General features: G+C 36.9%; 1 protein-coding gene across 2 annotated transcripts in view; it reads left to right on the top strand.

Annotated features, from left to right (window-relative positions):
* The window catches only part of COL24A1 (collagen type XXIV alpha 1 chain), a 376,860-nt gene that overhangs the window by 188,960 nt on the left and 169,125 nt on the right, over positions 1-18,775 (top strand). For both annotated transcript variants that reach the window (XM_072648923.1, XM_072648922.1), the window contains exons 22-24: positions 5,893-5,946; positions 9,516-9,560; positions 11,100-11,153. In XM_072648923.1, coding sequence (XP_072505024.1) covers positions 5,893-5,946; positions 9,516-9,560; positions 11,100-11,153 — 153 coding nt within the window. The remainder of the gene's footprint in view (positions 1-5,892; positions 5,947-9,515; positions 9,561-11,099; positions 11,154-18,775) is intronic.

Here is an 18,775-nt window from a genome sequence, read left to right as displayed (position 1 = left end):
GGGCTGGGTGAGAACCAGCAACAGTTACTATTGATAATCACTCTCAAGTTGGAGGGTCCAGAGGAGCCCTTAGGCAGGGGCCCATTGGAGTCCCAATTTCAGAGTGCAATAGGTTTAAGGTTACAGGATAGGACAGGACAGGACAGAACTGGACAGGAGTCAGTAAAACCCAAGTCAACTGGTCAGCTTTTGACCATCCAAATTTAGTTTCCTTTGGAGAGGAGAAGGAAGGCGAGGTTAAGGCAGACAGGAGAGGAGGAGGTGAGTTACCCAGCTAGCTGTGTCCCCATTCAGCCAGCTGCGTCTACTCACAGGATTGTGTTCATCCTTCATTGCCAAAGAAGACCATGCCATCAGAGAAATGATGACTTGACTTGCACTTGACTTTGTTTTGAGTGAGGGAGGGCTGTGCAGGTCACCTGCCTCACTTCTCCTCCAGAGCCATCTGGATATTGTACTATAAGAAATGATGAGCTGGTTGACTTTAGGAAAACATGTGAAGACTTGCATGAAATAATAAAGAGTGAAATGACCAAGAGAACAGCAACATTGTTTAAGAACAACTTTCCTTATGTTCTAAGAGAATTTCCTGGGGCGAAAAAGGTTTGAGTGACTTTCCCAAAGATATGCGACCCAAATATATGTCCGAGGAAGGACCTGAACCCAAGTCATCCTGACTCCAAGCCCTAGAAAGTAGGGTATTATGAGTGAAGAGCATAAAGACCAGTCTGTCTGGATTTTACAGATCAGGAAAGCGAGGCCCAGGGAGTTTAAGTCATTTGTCTAAGTTCATGTAGTTAGTATTAGAAGTGAGATTTGAACCCAGAAACTTTGACTCACACCAATGCTCTTTCCCACTACACTATATCATCTTCTAGCTGTATATATTTTGTTATTTGCTTTTGGATGGTTAATTTATATTATGCCAATCACCTAAATTACTCTTAAGTGTTTCTCAAAGTTTTAGTTAGGATAGTCAATAGAACTATTCCATACAACTACATGACATCTAGGGTAGTCTCTCTCATTTGTAGACAAGCCGAATTGTTTCCAGAGCATTCTGGCACCCGTCTAAAGAAGTTCTTCGTGTTCTAGTCATTGCCTAAAAACCTCAAAATAGGATTAGAAACTTTTGTTAAGCATGAGTTTACTCATTATGGAATCTATTTGTGCGTGTATTTATGTAGATGGTTTTATCTACTTAACTCCATAAGTCTTATTGAGAGCTACAAAATCTAGCTGTTGACTTACAAATATTCAGTTTTATATGACTCGCAATAACATTAGGGAAACCTTATTGATTCTGAAGAAAATAAAATTACCCGATGACTAGTCTCTACTCCGAAACAAACAAAAATTATTTATTTGTTGCTGTAATATATTGTTGTTTTGGCAAGGATATTCAAGTGCCATTCACTCATCCACAGACATTTCCAGAGAAAATCAACTAATTAAGGCATTTCTAAATAGAAATTTCTAAATTTCTAAATAGAATTGTTCCAAAACACACCTTTACGGTTCTTGTACTTGGTGTTTTGTTCCAGTGTTTCATAGGATCGTGCACAAACATCTTAATGCAACAGCAGAACACAGCAACCCACAAGCTAAACATCTGATTTATTAAGCTCCCAGATTCTCATTGCAACATGGGGAATAAGCCCATGGGGAACAAGCTTCTCCAATAAGCCTGGGGAAGCTAGGTGGCACAGTAAATAGAGTGCCAGGCCTGGAGTCAGAAAGACTCATCTTGGTGAGTTCAAATCTGGCTTCCCAGATCTGGGACTAGCTGTGTGATGCTGGGCAAGTGACTTAACCCTCTTTGCCTCAGTTTCCTCATCTATAAAAGTGAGGTGGAGAAGGAGATGGCAAACCACTCCAGTATCTTTGGAAGGAAAACCCCAAATGGGGTCATGGACATAACTGAATAAAACAAAACCATAATAAACATATAGGTGCTTATTTTATTGGAGTGGTCAATTGTCATTATCCAAGCAACACTCAACCAGTCGATGTTTTTTGAGTGAATGCCTACATACATGCAGGTTTTATTCTAAGTACCAACAATCTATAAAACAATATTCATCAACACCTTTACGATCTACCTAGGGAAATTATAACTAATATGTTAGCCAGGACATCTCAATTTTCTGATTATAAATATGGATCTTTAAAAAATTAGCATGTTAAAGAGGCATTCCAACTTCCCTAGCACTCCTCCGGCATTCTGACATAGCTTCACCCTCCTGCTTGGTCTCCTGGGCTGGCAGGCAGAGAACATTAACTGGCATAATACTGGCAGGACCTTTGAGAATGAAACAGACAAAAACCAAGAGGACTACGGTGTTGGCTGAGGCACCTTTTTTCTTCTGTCAGTGTTTGATCTGTGGCAATGGAGTTGGCTATGTCAGCATTTTATCACTATATTACTTTGGTGCTGGAAGTCACAAGGATAGATAAAAGGCATGAGAGACAAACTGGCACACTTAAGTTCCTGCTGCTGAGCACCCAGGGAGTGATCCTGTGTTCTCTGATTCCCATGTTCCTGCAACCATAATGAAAGCTTGGACATCTCTCTAATCTCAGTGCAGACAGTGTTCATGAATTAACTGCATTTATCCCACTCCCTTTCACAAGGAGACAAAATGTCTAAAAATAGAACACTGAATATCCAGGTTAATTGTTAGCCCCAATTCTATGCTGTGATTAGGAGGTGAATGAGAGAGAAAAAGGGAGAGAGACAGGCAGACCAAGTCAGATGGTCAGACTCTCAAAGCTACAAGAGATTTCTGCTTTTGGAAGAATCTGGGCCCAGGGACTGCATGGAATGAATGTACAACCCATGTTACATGTAAGCAATGCCTCTACTTTTGTTATCTTCTATTTAGCCCTATTAAACTTTTTACTAATATAATGATGCTTGAAAGAAAGGCTTTTGCTTTATAATGTTCTTTGAAGGGAAGGAAGAGGTGGCCATGGATCCAAGAGTTTGAAAAACATGCTTTTAGACTAGTGATTCTTAACCTAGGGTTCGTGAATTTGGTTTTTATTTTAATGTCTGGATAGCTGTGTTTCAATATAATTTCCTTCATAATCCTATGTGTTTTACTTTACACATTTAAAGGCATTATTCTGAGGAATCCCTAGGCTTCATCAGAGTACCAAGGGTCTGTGACACTTAAAAAATGTTAAGAACCAGTGCTCAAGTTGGTGTAAGAGCCTGGGAGGAGTGATGTAGGGCGCAGAACCCACTAATCCACAGAATCCTGCTAATAGTTGTGAGGCAGAGGCTTCACTTCTACAGAGCTCCTGAACCCTAAGTTCTTGGCCCTAGCTCTAGAGAAGCAGTAATGTAACTTTTTCACCTGAGAAATGACACCTGAGAAAAGGGGATCCATGTGACTGAATGGTGGGAATTCTTCATCCTCAGTCTCTGTAAAAGAGTCAATAATTCCTGAAATCTAGTTTCCTGGATAGAGAAGGGAAATTTCTCAGAAAAAAAATGAATTCCTGAAGAGTCCCAGGAACTAGCTTTCATGGTAGAAGAGAGAGGATTTCCTGGACAATGTCAAGTTCCTAGAAATTTGTGAGTTAAACCTTTTATAGAGAGAATAAGCATTTCCTGGTGAGTACCAATCTGTTGCTCATATAGGCCTACAATTGGAGAAGTAGTAATAGGCTGAGTCATGATAAAGGGGAACAAAAAGGACTTCATTTTAGTCTCTGCTTCCAGTGTTAGTCTGTAAGAGAAGAGGCTGTTTCTCTAACATCCCCAAGTCTATTTTTCTTGTGGGGATAGTCTCTCCTTCCATCTTAAGTTATGATGTATATGCTCATCTGATTACACGGACAGGTTTTTTTTCATTGTTTTATCTTTGTAACCTCAGCATCTTTCACATAAGACCCTGAATAAATCTTGTTGGATACAATTGAATTAACTTTTGAGGACCAGGCAACTAGTTGTACACTCCCACATCGCCACCTAGTGGCAAAAGCAAAGGTCAGCTAGACATTTTTTTATGAGTACCAGTAAGGAATGCCTATTTCTAATGAATAATCTTTTTGAACCAGGTATTTCATCTGATTTTATTCACCATATGTGAGAACTTAGATGAACCAACACTGAAAGCACATATTTGTACTGTTTTGCTTATGTTAGCAGACTTTAAAATAACAACTTGCAAGCAGTTGTATTTGTAACAGTTCATAAGGCTCTGATACAAATACAAAAGATAATACTATTATACTTTTTAAGAGTTACACATATATACATGAAAATGTAATAACACTAACATTATGAGGCAAATATATGGAGACAAGGGCACACAAACCATATAGTGGGAAACATTAAGTAGATAAATTTATCCAAAGCAAAAGTTTTTATACTGGTGTATACTGATATTAAATGGAAAGGGGAAGCTGGGGTAGATTATGGAAGGCTTTGAATAGTGAGCTAAGGGAGTTGAAATTTATCCTGTAAACAATAGGGAACCATTGGAAACCTTTATATATGGGAACAACCTAACTTAAATGATGTTTACGGAAGATTGATTTGACAGCAATATATAGGAGAGCTTGACAGGAAAAAAAGTAATTGGAAGGAAGCTATGGTCATCCTTTCTTCTCCAGTGAGTATAGACTGACCCTAGTCAATATCAGTACATGTAATCTGTTCCTTTTTACCCCAGAGCAGTCCCTACAAGAACCACAGTTACTATAATGATAGTAATTGTTAACTCTTAAAGTTCTTTGATTTTGCAAAGTGCTTGACTGATTATCTGATTAGAAAGTCTGAGAGTCTTGGAGTTGGCTCTTACCAGCTACACATCCCACTATTCAGTGACTGCTGAGAATTGTAACCTAAGAGAAGGGTACTGGAATAGGAAATCAGAAGACCTAGACTCTAGAACTGATCCTGTATCTTGACACGTAGGACCCAGAGCTGGAAAGGACCTTAGAGACTGGCCTCAGCCATATTACTTTGGCCAAATCATTTAACTTCTATGGACTCCAGTTTCCTCATTTTAAAAATATGAATAGATCATCTCTAAGTTTCCCTCAAGCTTGATTCTTTGATTCTAGTATATATATCCATGTGCAAAAATCGCAGGAGGTTGAGTGCCCTCTGGTGGACATTTATGAAACTCAGTGGTGTTTCCCTTCTCCCTGTCATTTTCAAAGAATGTCCTTAGAATCATAGAATTTTAGCTTTAATTAAAGTATTTTAGTTTGCTTAGGAGCTAGAGGGACCAAGAATGCTACCAAGCTGAATAAACAAAATGTCATCATGTTGAATAAATATTTATAATAAAGAACAAAGCTTTACCAGTCCCATGAACCTGATTTCTTTCAGAGAACAAATTTTATTTAACTCTGTTCCTTCTGGCTAGTGAATAATTCATCTCTTTTTTTCTTAAGTTACTAATAAAATTCAGGCTTTTATTTTGTTAGATCTGTAAACTTTTTCTGAGTACTTTAGACTTCATACTCTTTTCCAAGTAGAAAAAAATATATATAATTTAAATCTGGGAGAGCTGAACATGGTGAACTTGAAAGACCACTAGATTTGGAGTCAGAGGAACTGAGTTTTTACTCCCTGTGTGACCTTGGGCATGTTATTTGACTACTGTATGCCTTTGTCTCCTCATCTGTAAAACAAAGTAGGGTAGATTGGTTTAATTCAATTTCTTTTCCTCTCTAAATCCTATAATTTTAATCTGTTCAAAACTCAATTCTCCAATAAATGTCACCACCCATGACAGTTTTTTCACTTTTGTCTTTGGGTCCCTAGCACTTTTGAACACTGTAAGTACTTAATAAATGCTCTTTGAATTGTTTAGTTGGTTGATACATCATGCTAAAAAGTTATTGTGGATACTTGTCTTGCTTTTTCAGGGACTTCTGGGAAATCGAGGGCCTCCAGGACCACCTGGTCCCAAAGGAACTGAGGTAGGAGAAAAATCAGTGTCTATTCAGCATCCTTTCATGCTTATTTTTGCCTTTTTATGTAAACCTTAAAATTTTGCTTAAAGGAAATGTTGCTGTGGGATGTGTCATTTTTGCCATGGAGGATTTTAAGTTTCCATTCTTTTTTGGCAGGTATTAAATGGAGTTTTCAGTCGTTACTTAGTATTCTGTATCCACTAAGGGATTGATGTCAGTGGTCTCTATGGCATGCCTACAGAATATGTATTCATCATTTCGTTAAGGTTCCAAACTTTAGGTCATGTTTACCATTTCCAACTTAAGGAATCTATTTTTTAAATGATGTGGAAGACATGTCCATGAACCAAATTAAATAGATTATACTGCTATGCAGATGTTTCCATAGGTTTTCCAGACGTAGTAAATCATACACAAAAGATATCCAAAAGGAAAGAAAGTTTTATTCTTAATGAATTATTTAATAGTATATAAAACATTTAACATTGGATTTGAGGTTCTTGGTGTTTTAAAGTAAAATATTTCCAATAATTTAATTTTCCTCATAGATGATTTATTTTCTTTTAAAGTCTGTACCTAAGAAGAACATAGCAGATTTGAAATGTACTGTTATAGATGATCCAAAATACTGGTCCTATAAACTGTTAGAGGTTGAACAATATTTGAAAATGTGCTAGGAGAAAGCATTCTTATCAGCTCTTTACTAGGGTCAATATTCTGTCAGGTAAAGAACATCATGTACAAAAATGTGCCTAAGTCACAATAGCTATTTCTAAGTAAGTGGACTGGTTGAGTTCTCTCATTTTAGAGGTTAAAAACTATTCACTAATTGATTGTACCATTGATTACCAGCCCCAGTATTTCAATATCCTATGATATTGACACTTTTAAAAATAAGGAAATAACCCTTCATTTTTTTCAAATTCACTTTAAATTTCAAGGATTTAAGTGTATGCCCTATAGTATTTTTAAGGATTGTCACATTAAAAAATACCTGATGTGTCACAACTCCAAAAAAGGTTGAAAATCACTATGCTACCAATGTTTTAAAATTTTCAAAAATGGGGGAAATAATTGCAGGTTTGTAAATACTTTCTTTAAAGTAGAAACAATTAAAGAGGATTCTGGGAAGATGGCAGAGGAGGTCAGGAAACTCCACGCTGTTAATATTTTCCTCTACAAAAGAGAGAAAATAGCACCTTAGGGGTGAACAAAGTGCCACTAAAAATAAATAAGAATGGAAGCACAAGCCAGGTCTTCCTGGGACAATTTGAGAAGAGCAGAAGAAAAATCCCAGGACTAGGTGTGGTTGCCCTCCAGGCTAGGATCCACTTTAACAATAAGTGGCAATCCCTGGCATTAGTTGATTTGAGCTCCAGTCACAGAAACTCTTATCATCCTCACCTCCACCCCAGGGATAGTAAGGGAAGTTGGGAGGGAACCTCTGCTAACCAGGAAAGCCAGACCCAGCTGTTCTGGGAAGAGCAGTGGGGGTGAGAAGGAACCAGCAAACATCTGGTGAGTGCAGAAGTTGTGGGGCAGAAAGCCCCTGGCTGCAGGCATTTACAGGAGGTTGGAGGTTTAGCTTTGGTTCCAGACTAGTGCGGAGAACTAGAAGGTTTGAGGCACCATCTCCCATATCCCAGGGCTAGAGGTGATTACAAAAATTAAGCTATTACCACAAGAAAAAAAAAGTAGTGGTAAAGGGGAAAGAATCCAACCATAGCAGGCTATTATGGAAATAAAGAGCAGGGTTCATCTTCAGAGGAGGATATTGAAGTAAAGAAACCCCCAAAAAGTAATGTCAAATGGTCACCTGCCCAAAAAGAATTAATGGAAGAATTCAAATTCAAATTAAATTAAATTAAATTCAAAGAAGAATTTTAAAAGACTTTAAAAATGAAGTGACAGAGATGGAGGAAAAACTAAAAATAAAAAAGGAGTAATCCAAGAAAGACAAGAAGACTATGAAAGAAAAGTCAACCAATTAGAAAAGAAGATCCAGAATCTTAATGAAGAAAATGACACCTTGAAAATTAGGATTGGGCAAAGTAATGCTAGCAAAATTATAAGAGATTAAGAAATAATTAAACAAAATATGAATAATAGAAAAATAGAAGAAAAAGTGAAACATCTTATAAAAACAACTGATTTGGAGAATAGATGAAGAAGAGAAAACATAAAAATAATCAGACTAACTGCAAGTTATGATCAGAAAAGAATCTTGATACAATGATACAAGAAATAATTAAAGAAAATTATCCTAAAGCATTATATTTTGGGTTGGGGGGAGTAATGGATCACCACTTAAAATAGATCCTATGAGAAAAGCTCATAGGATTATCATAGTCACATTCCAAAACCCTCAGTTCAAGGATAAAACACTAAAAGCATCAAGATTAAAACAATTTAAATATGGTGGTGCCACAATTAGAATCATACAAGACCTAGCAGCAGAGACATTAAAGGAGCACAGGTCTTGGGAACACATTATATATCGAAAAGCAAAAGAACTGAATGAAAAAAAAATGAACGTTTGTTCAACTGTCAGACATTCATGACTTTGTTAAAAAAACTGAACTTAATAGAAGATTTGACATATAAGAGCCGAGAGAAATATAAGGTACATACCAAAGACTGATTATAAGGGATTCATAAGGACAGACTGTTTACTTTTTATATACGTAAAATGCAAAACATATGTCTAAGATTCTTTTTAATAATAGGGGAGCTCATAAGAAAGATTGGGGTAAAGCTAAGTATGATATAAATGTAAAAAGTAAAACCATTTAGGAACAGCTGAAAAGAGTAATTATTTTATACAAATCAGGTGCAAGAGGTAGAACCAATACAGAGGAATTAAATGGGGAGAAGAGCTAGTAGTTCTAGTAACCTACTTTCATTGTGAATGGGTTTAAGAGGAAACTATGTATATATTTAGAAGAATATAAAAGTCTCCTAAATTCAGAAGAAATAAAATGGTAGGGGCATAAGGAAGGAGGAGAGGATAAGGGAGGGATCTTTAGAGCGGAGGGTGAGGGAATGGGTAAAAGGAGATATAGAAGGGTCTTTAGATTTATGGGAATGGGAGGATGGGAGAGATATCCTTGGAGGGGGGGTACACAAATAATAGAAGGGCAAGGTAGCATGTAGAAATAAAGTAGAGGAGATTGGAGGGATAGGAAATAAGAGATACGCACAAACATAAAAGCAAAGATCAGGAGTAGTACATGTATGTATGTATGTATATATGTATATGTGTATGTATATATCTATAGCTATAGAGAAATGTATCCAAACTTAATTGTAGCCTTCTTGGGGTGGGGGTGGGGAGAGGGGAAAAAAGAACAGAGTAAAAAAGTACACAGCAAAGAAGAAAAGAAAACTTACAAGGAAGCAAGGAAAAGATGGACAGTTCTCAAAACAACATGTATTATTTATCATACATGTTTTTTTGAAATGAAAATTTATTGTTACATATTTGGAAACCTCTCTTATGTTCTATGATGCACATGACATGCCTTTGAGTCTAAAACAAAAAAGTAAAGTAACGACAATTTAAATTATGTTTTTAGGGAGAAGAAGGACCAGTTGGACCCTTTGGAGAGCTGGGTCCACGGGTAGGTATTACATAAATACCTTTTTGAAAACTAGAAGTACTTCTCCAGAATATAAGTCCATATCTTGCACAATGGAGGATGAATAGCCAGAGTGCACCCACTTGAATTCTTTGGAGACTTATTAAAGGATAATATATATTGTTAAATATTTACTCATTTCTCTAATAGCCATAGCCATTTATACAAATTATGTCTAATGTTTCTCTAAATTTTCTATTATGACAGATATTTTAATCATTCTCCTAGTATGATAGATATTTTAATCATTTTCCTAGTATGCAGATAATCTATTTTCTGTGTGGGTCAACAAAATTGCAGAGAAAAAAGATGTACTTTTGTCCATCATTCCTTTAAGGAATTTCTCTAGTATAACCTAGGAAATGTTTTCAAGTTTTGTGAATGAGTTTTTAGAACATTTTTTAGAATAATTAATCCCCCACCCCTACAAATTTGTTCAAGTATCATCTTTTATTAAGATATAGCAATTTAAGGGGAATCCATCAAAGCTTGAATTGCATCTCATTTTCCTTTATGACTGGGAATAGAACAGAGGCCTCCAAATCTATGTGCTTTTCAGAAATAACACTTTCTCTATCCCCTCTTACTATCAGTAACTCTTTGGGGAAAATGATGCTACTTTTGAATTTTTGTTTTAGAGAAATTAAAAATATCCTGGATGAAAAGCTGCATCAGTGATCATATAACTTTAAAAAAAAAAAGACAAATTTTGTCTTACATGACTCAGAGGGCTTGTACTCTCAAAGTTAGAGAAATCTAGGATTTGAGGTTTTGTTTTTTTGTTTTTTGCTTTATTTCATACTATTAAATTAGAAATGAACTGATATTTATTCCTAGTCGAATTCTTTCTCTGAAGGAAGAAGGCATGGCTATTTCAGAAGATTAATCACAAAGGTCATTTGATTAGCTTGTAAAGTTAACAGTGGTACCGCTACTATTGAGAGAATAACTTGCTAAGACCATGTCTACCTAACCAAAAAAAAAGAAGAAGTACAGTGTTAGGAATTTTCCTTTTAATTGGACAAGCAAAATTTCATTCAAGTCCCAAAATAGACTTCTTAATCTAAGTTATACTAGTTTTTGTCTCATTAATCCACTTTAAATTCAATGAGTATTTATGAAAGGAGAGGCAGCATATAGCATACTGGATAGAATACTGGACTAAAAGCCAGGAAGACCTAGTTTCACATCCTGCCTCTGGCCCTTATTACATCTGTGATGATTTGGTCATGGTCACTTAACCATTCAGAGCTTTACCTTCCTTATCTCTAGAATGGGCATAGTAATACTTGCATTAATTACACTACCTGCCTTATGAGGGTCTTATGTGGAAAGCATTTTACAGCCTTTAAAATCCTACATAAGTACAAATTATTATTAGTATATGTTATGTATACATTGTATTATACATTATATATACAACTATATATGACACTGTGCTGGGCAGGTATGATTTTACTTAATTTACTTAATGTCAATATGGGAAACAATCTCTTTCTTTTTTGTTCCTTTGCATTGTAGGGAAAACCAGGTCAAAAGGGATATGCAGGTGAACCAGGACCAGATGGCTTGAAGGTACAACTTTTCTGTTATTTATGGATTTAGGAAGAGAAACAGAGACAGAGGGAGGTAGAGAACAGTGAGACCTGAAATTGATTGATCTTAAAAATGCTTCAGTAATTGAACGATTCCTTACTTCCCTGGAATGGATACTGTCTCCACTGACAATAGATTGCAATCCAGTTAGTTCTTTAAGAATTGCTGTGTCTAAAAAACTCATTCTTTGGACAACCTGGTGATGACCCTCTCCAAACAACTGAACATATCCTTATGCATTAGGCATATATAGTGAGTCACTGAGTCTGTATTTGAGGCCATTTCTTCTTGGTAGCAGCTGCCAGAACCTAAGCTCCACAAGCAGAGCCTCTACCTCCTACTAACGTGGAAATTAAAGGATATTATGATTTAAAGCATTTTTTAAAAAAATTTGAGCAGTAATGAAAAAGATAACAAATATTTATACTATTTTTTCTGAAAGCTATAGATTATCATTTCTATCAGATTTATCTAAGCTCCTTTGCAGCTCAAAATCTCTGAACCTCTTGGTATTTCTGTGACACTGAATAGTAAAGAAGGATAAGAGACAGTGAATACTTTCTCTAAAATTCTCTTCACCAACTCTCATAGTTTTAAATACATAATAATAGAAATCCTGCCTTCCAGCATCCTATTAACCAGACAACTCTATTAACTGGTATTCCCAAATTGGTCCTTAAACATGCCTGCAGTATAATGATGACGATGTTTTGTAATCATGCCTGAATCGTTCTAAGGTCCTAAAGTGTCTTTTGGAGTATCAAAGAAATATTAAATTCCTTTTGGTCCCTTTAATGTTAGATAAGATCATATAAAGTACGATTCCATAAAACAGAATGTAACATTTATTAGCCTTCTGAGGACAGAGTTGAAAGTTTGTCCTTTCTACTGCATGCTTCAATGGGAAAAAGTTTTGTGAAAAGAGTAGAAGTACTAGGGGCAGCTAGATGGTGCAATGGATAGAGCACTGGACCTGGAGAAAGGAAGATCTGAGTTCACATTTGGTTTTAAAAACTAACTCTGTGACCCTGCAAAAGTCACTTAACTTCTCTCAGACTCAATTTGCTATAAAATATGTATAATAGCACCTTCCTCTTAAGGTTGTTATGAGGATTAAATAGGATCATATTTGTGAAAGTGTTTTTCCAAACTATAAAGCTCTGTATAAATGTTATCAGTGTTATAAGAAGAAAGGAGAAACCATTGTGAAGGGTGTTGATGAAGACAAGAGATTATATTTTTTATGAGATAGGATTTGAGAGGATTTGAAAATAAATCAAGGGAAGAGGAGAAGGGTTGAGCTGAAGGAGAGGATATCAAGAACTTGAAAAGAAAGAGGAATTAAAGCAAAAGGGCAAGAACTCCACAAAAAAGAAGAACAGTAAGAAAAGGGCTCAAGATGGAGAAAGATTTAAGAACTAGAAGAAGGAAATTAATAAGACAAAGTTAAATAAAAATCGGCAATACAAGGTAAGAGGAAAAGGTGAAAGAGGTTAAAAGAAAGGTGAGGAAACATTAGAACACAGGAAATAAAAAAGAATTCCACCAGAGGTTTGTAGCAGAAACTCCTCAGGGAAGCTATGACCTAGCAGATTCAGTGGCTGGAAATATCACTTGCAGCAAGTATGGAAAGAAGAAATCTGTAATCATCTGTATAGTGTGAGTTTAGCTGTAGCAAAAATATAAACATCTTTGCAAGTTATGGCAAAGTCTTCCTGCTTCACATACTTTTTCAAAGTGAGATCTTTATTACCTTGTCCTATTTGCTTGTAGCTCCTCTAGATCAAATTATCTAGGGAAGTCTATAATTCCTGTGTTGTCACTCTCCCTCATAGTGTTAATACCTAATGACAAAGTAAACATTTAAAACAAAGAAACAAAAATTTTCTCCACATTCGCAAAAGGAAAGGCATCAGGCTTCCATGAAGGAAAAGAGATACACAATGACTAACCTAGGGTTTTGAGCCAGGTGTGCCCATACTCTTTTATACTTCTACTCTCCCAGACACACATGACCTCCCCTTATCTAACTCTGGAAATTTCCCATGCATGCTACTAGGAGCTGAGTTCCTCTGAGTCTGGCTCCTCTCTGGTCCCATTCAAAGTGGACTTTCAAGGATCCTATAGTCTCTATTACCATTGTTGTGGTTTTTTGTTGTGTTTGTCCTCTGTTCTCAAAGAAGACCATTCCCCACTACCTTCAAAGGTAGCTACAAATATTCTGTGTTTTATTTTTCAAAAAAGAGAAAGTACCCTTGCCCTAGAATTCGCAGAACCTTTCCTAGTTCTCCCTTAGGACGTCAGCTCTAAAGCCTGCCACCTTCCAGGTAGAAAGTCCTAGTCAAGTCCAGTCAACACACACTAAATGCTTACTCTGTGTCAGGCACTGTACTAAGTGTTGAGGATACAAAGGAAAGCAAAAAGCAGTCCTTACTCTGAAGAACTTCACAATACGATAGAGGAGAAAACATGTACACACCTATATAAAAACAAGATATATAGAGGGCACATTGAAAATCATCTCAGAAGGAAAGCATTAAGATTAAATAGAGCTGGAAAAGGCTTTCTGAAGAAAGGTGAAGAGTCGGGTATGCATGAAAAGAAACGAAAGGGCAGGGTCACCAAGACTTAGAAAGAAGACAGCATCAAAGAGACATCTGATTGATCATGTCAAGGGCTGAGCATAAGAAGCATGAGGATTGAGAAAAAGCCATGAGATAAGGCAATAAAGGGATATGTGGTCACTTCTGAGAGAGTAGTTTCAGTCAAATGATGAGATCAGAAGCCAGTCTACAAAGAGCTAAGTAGAAAGTTAGAAGAAAAGAAGTGGAGACACTTCTTGTTGGTCTTCCCAAGGAGTTTAACCGTGAAAAAGAGGAGACATGGGATGATAGCAGGGATAGGCAGATCAAGTGATTGAGCTTTGAGTGTTTTTTGTTTGAGAATGGGGGAGGGGTGACATGAGCATGTGTATAGGTAGGAAGAAAGCAACCAATGATCAGGAGAGACTGAAAATAAGTTAGAGAGTAGGGATGATAGAAATGGCAGTTTACTAGAAAAAATGGGAAGAAATTGGGTCACTTGTGCACGTATAGGGGTTTACCTTAGCAAGGAGAGTCATTTCTTAATATGAGACAGAGGTGAAGGAAGAGATAGTACAGGAAGGCGTCTGAGTGATAAAAGATAAAGAGGAGGACAGAAGAGGGAGCTCTCAGCAAATGGCCCCATCTTGGCAAGAGGGGTGTGTGTGAAACCTGTGGCAAGGTTCTTAAGTGAAATGTTAGGGGAAAGAGGAGACATGGAATGTTTGAGGGGGGAGAAAAGATCTGGAAATGTTGCTGTGGTCAATGGGATTGTGAGCTGATTAGGAAATACAAAAGGATTTTCTTGCTGCCTTGAGTGCCCAGTTGAGATTATTTAACATAAATCTGTAGCAGCCCCAGTCAGCCTGGTTTGGCAATTTTCTCTGGTTTTGTTTAGCAGCACACGAGTAAGAGAAAAGGCAGTTAATGGTAGGAGTAATACAAGGCTGAGGTTTGGTAGGGCAAGGTCTTCAATAGGACAATAAGGTAAAGGACTTAAATGATCAGCATAGAGTTGAACTGGTTTGCAAAGGAGTCAATATGGGGAAAGGAGGAGAGAGTAACTTGTTCCAGGAAAATTATCTGGGAGAGACCTGAGGGACTGAGGGATTGGATGTCACAGGACTGAGAACAAACTCTAGGATGGCAAGACTCAGGGATAAGTGGAATGGCAACAGATTATGATAAGTGAAGGGAATTTCAGAGTTCATGAACATGGAGTTGAATAAACAACCTTCACTTTGTCTAAATTCCCTAGAAGCCCTAATCAAATGTATTGACATCCTGCTGTATTAAAAAAGTTAAATATTCAAAAGGAATCTCCCAACATTAATTGAGGCTCTTTATTCAAACAAGCATTTTCCATTATATGGGATAGTAGAGAATTCTCTTTACTTGTATACAGTGCCATTGTTTAAATACAGGCAAAAAAAAAAAAATCTGTTATTGACGGCCGGGACTGTGGGTGTTTATATTTTTATCTACAGCACCTAGCATAGTTACTGGCACAAAAGTAGGATCTTAATAAATGTTTGTTTAATGAAAGTAGAATAAATAGATCTCTTATGAAGTCATTCCCTGCTGAGCCCTATGTAATTCACACTGCTGCATTAGTTCATTGTCACATACATTAATGGTATTTATTCCTTATGACTGCTGAGATTTGTTCCAAATCTCAACTTTTGGGATTCTGGTCCACTTGTGGTGGTTGGCCAGTTGTTTCAGTATGTCTAACTCTTCATGACCCCATTTGGGGTTTCCTGGCAAAGATATTGAAACGATTTGCCATTTCCTTCTCCAATTAATTTTACAGATGAAGAACTAAGGCACAAAGAATGTCAAATGATTTGCCCAGGGTCACGCATCTAGTAAGAGTCTGAGGTCAGATTTGAACTCAGGTCTTTCTTACTCCATGCCCAGAGCTCTATCCACTGTGCCATCTAACTGCCCACTTACATGTAGGAAATGCCATGTTGTGTTTGCCTAAAGAACATACAGATTCTCAGTAGGATCCAATTTACTCAATTGGTTCTAATATCATTCATATAACATCTACTTAGTCCATTTTTCTCATGGCAATAATGCCAACATATAATTTTGGCAATCTTTGGTATTTTGGCTCATTTTGTAGGATCATTTCCATTTTATCATTAACCAATTTCACCTCCTGTTGACATTTTTAAGGGAATAAACAACAGTTCTACTAATCAAAGTTTTTCTTTCTATCAAATATACTGTCTTTTCTAGCAAGTTAGGATAATTAAACAAATCAGAAAAATACTGGTTTCTTCCTGAATTCACCATTTTTATGATTAAAATTAACACACAATAGACAATTTACTAGTAAAAGAAATACACTAGATCTGCCATATCTGCAACCAAAAAAAATTAACAAAACGCTTTCTCCAACACAAGTATGGATGGGCCTCTGAAAGAAGTAAAAATGATAGCCAAGAGAAGGAATGCAGAAAAAACAACTGGATTTTAGAGAAGGAGCCATAGAGGAGATCCATGATACAGGAGAAAGAGTTGCGCAGAGATTTCGGGACCGATGGAAAGGAAAATGCTAAAGATGTGAAAGAATCTTGTACCTTAATCATGACAAAAGTGAATGAGAAAATAATGATTACTGACCTATTTGCCTGCTGTCATATCCATATACAGATATTGGACAAATAATGAAACATTTGGATGGAAATCCAACAGAGTTTGTCCAATAGTAGATGGTCCAGGTTGACTCTAATTTCAGTTTAGAGTTGAACAAGGTGAGGAGAGCAGGCTAGACTACTTTTTATAAATTAAAAAGCTCTTTTACTATTCCTAGGCTTTCCATGAAAGCCAAGGCCCATCTTTTCAATAACAATTTAGCAGTATAGCTACATGGCAGTGAGATATCAAATGCCATTGCCTCTAAAGAACTAAAAATGAACAGCACACAAAGGGCCATAGAGAAATACATGTTAGGTAATGAGGAAATGCATCGTATGAACAATGAGGGACATGAAAGAAGAACGAGAAGAAAAGACAGTGTCAGGAGATCATATAAGATGAGAACATGGCTTGATCATGAGGCAGAATACTGGATGATAGGTGAACAGTGAAAATAATATTTTTCCAATGTCTGAAAAAAGCAAGAAAATATTCAAGCATCTTGAAGACTCCCTATGGAGAACTTTTAAAAGGATAACATCGCAAGAATCACATCGTCTGGGCAAGCAGAGTATTTGAGTATTTTATATCTACCTGATTTAGAATTTCACCAAAATGTTAAACCCAAATGACACATCATATAATATGTGTTATTTTATTTATAAATAAACCTTTCAAATCTGTCTTCTTAAGAATACAAATATTACCCCAAAATGCTACAATCATGGAGCACCATGATCTCCAAACAAAATTTCAGATGATCCAAAGATGTCATACACATAGTATAAACACATAAACTAGAGCATTATCAACAGTGGCATGCATGCAAGAAATAACAAATCCAGGAAATATATAATCAGAAAAGATATGGGATGGCCATTTAATGAAAGTGAGGAAAAAGAAAAGGACAGCTCAAGGCCTCTAGCACATTGGCAGGATCCTTCATGAAAGACATGATAAGACTTGGACAAAATTTACGTAGAATGAGGTATTATTATCTTTCTATCTGAACCATTGGAGGGAGTACCTATAATAGATCACAGTGCCATTGAAGTATGATTATAAACCCTCCACTACAGTAGTACTCCAATATCTGGCTTTGGTATAGAGATGCTTGCCAGGCCTAGAGGCCTGAGGGCTACCCGAGTCTTCCCTTACCTCTATCGGAGGTCTTCGGCTGGCCAAACCGGATGCTCGTATGAGAGAAAGGACGTTCCAGAGTCGAACAAGGGTTGAGCTTTATTTCAGGGTCTAGTTACAAGTGCAGGGGAATTCTTCCTTAGGAGGGAGCGAAGAATCTCCCAAGGAGGCAAAGATCTTACAATAAGAGATTGGAAGTAGAAGTATAAGTGGGGAGAGAGGGGGAGGGGAGAGAAGAAAGAGGAAAAGCGGAGCCTTGTGTCCTCACACGTGGCCCCTCCACCCAAGAGAGCTTTCAGGCTTTCCTGATCCTACTTAAGCTCTCCAGCCGTATAGTTTGCATCTGAATACCATGCTGTTAGATAACAATAGTGTGCCCAGATCCGGGACAATCTCGAGGGCGGGGAGAGCTCTCTCCCATCACGTCTCTCACGGGAAGAGGCGGAAATACACGAGATAGCTCGGTTCACCTCGATTCCCAGTCGTTTTCCTGGGGGGCCTCCTGAGAACTCTAAGATTTAGAAGTTCCCACCTTTACCCGCCCGAGACTGTCCACATGGAATTGAGCTTCCATCCCCAGCAGATGCTGCTGGGTTCTTTAAGGCTATGAAGTTCTGCTGGGTCTTACCAAACAGGAAAAACTATGAAAAGGGGCCTGGCAATAAACAAATAGACAAAAAATTGTATGTCTCTTGTGTGAGGATTAGCCTAACCAAGTTCTAAGAGGCCTTTAACCAAGTTGGTTATAGACGAGTGATTTTTTTTTTAAACCACTACAATTTTGATTTTTGAGTTAGTCTCAAACTATAACTAAGTTATAGCTTTTGCTTTGATAAAAGGAGCACCCTCATAACAAAATCACATATCCTTTAGTTGTTGAAGGAAAATTGAGTGTTTGCATGCATGTGTAAATATATTTACATATATGTAAAATATTTTAAAATATATACTTATATTTTATATTTATATATTTTATATGCATACATATGCATATTATATGGATAAGCTTTCCAAAGGATTATATAAACACTAAGGCAAGAAATACACTAGTTATCTAAATATGTGCAAGAAAACAATATTTTTGTAAAGTGGGAAAGTTGAGCTAATCAGTCGATTTTTTTATTATTGTTGAATCCTTTCAGTCTTGTCTGACTCTTTGTGACTTCATTTTTGAGTTTTCTTGGCAAAGATACTGCAGTAGCTTGCTGTTTCCTTCTCCAGCTCATTTTA

Source organism: Notamacropus eugenii, chromosome 2 (assembly GCF_028372415.1).
Source record: "Notamacropus eugenii isolate mMacEug1 chromosome 2, mMacEug1.pri_v2, whole genome shotgun sequence".
Classification (NCBI taxonomy): domain Eukaryota; kingdom Metazoa; phylum Chordata; class Mammalia; order Diprotodontia; family Macropodidae; genus Notamacropus; species Notamacropus eugenii.
This window is presented reverse-complemented; position numbering and strand designations above follow the sequence as displayed.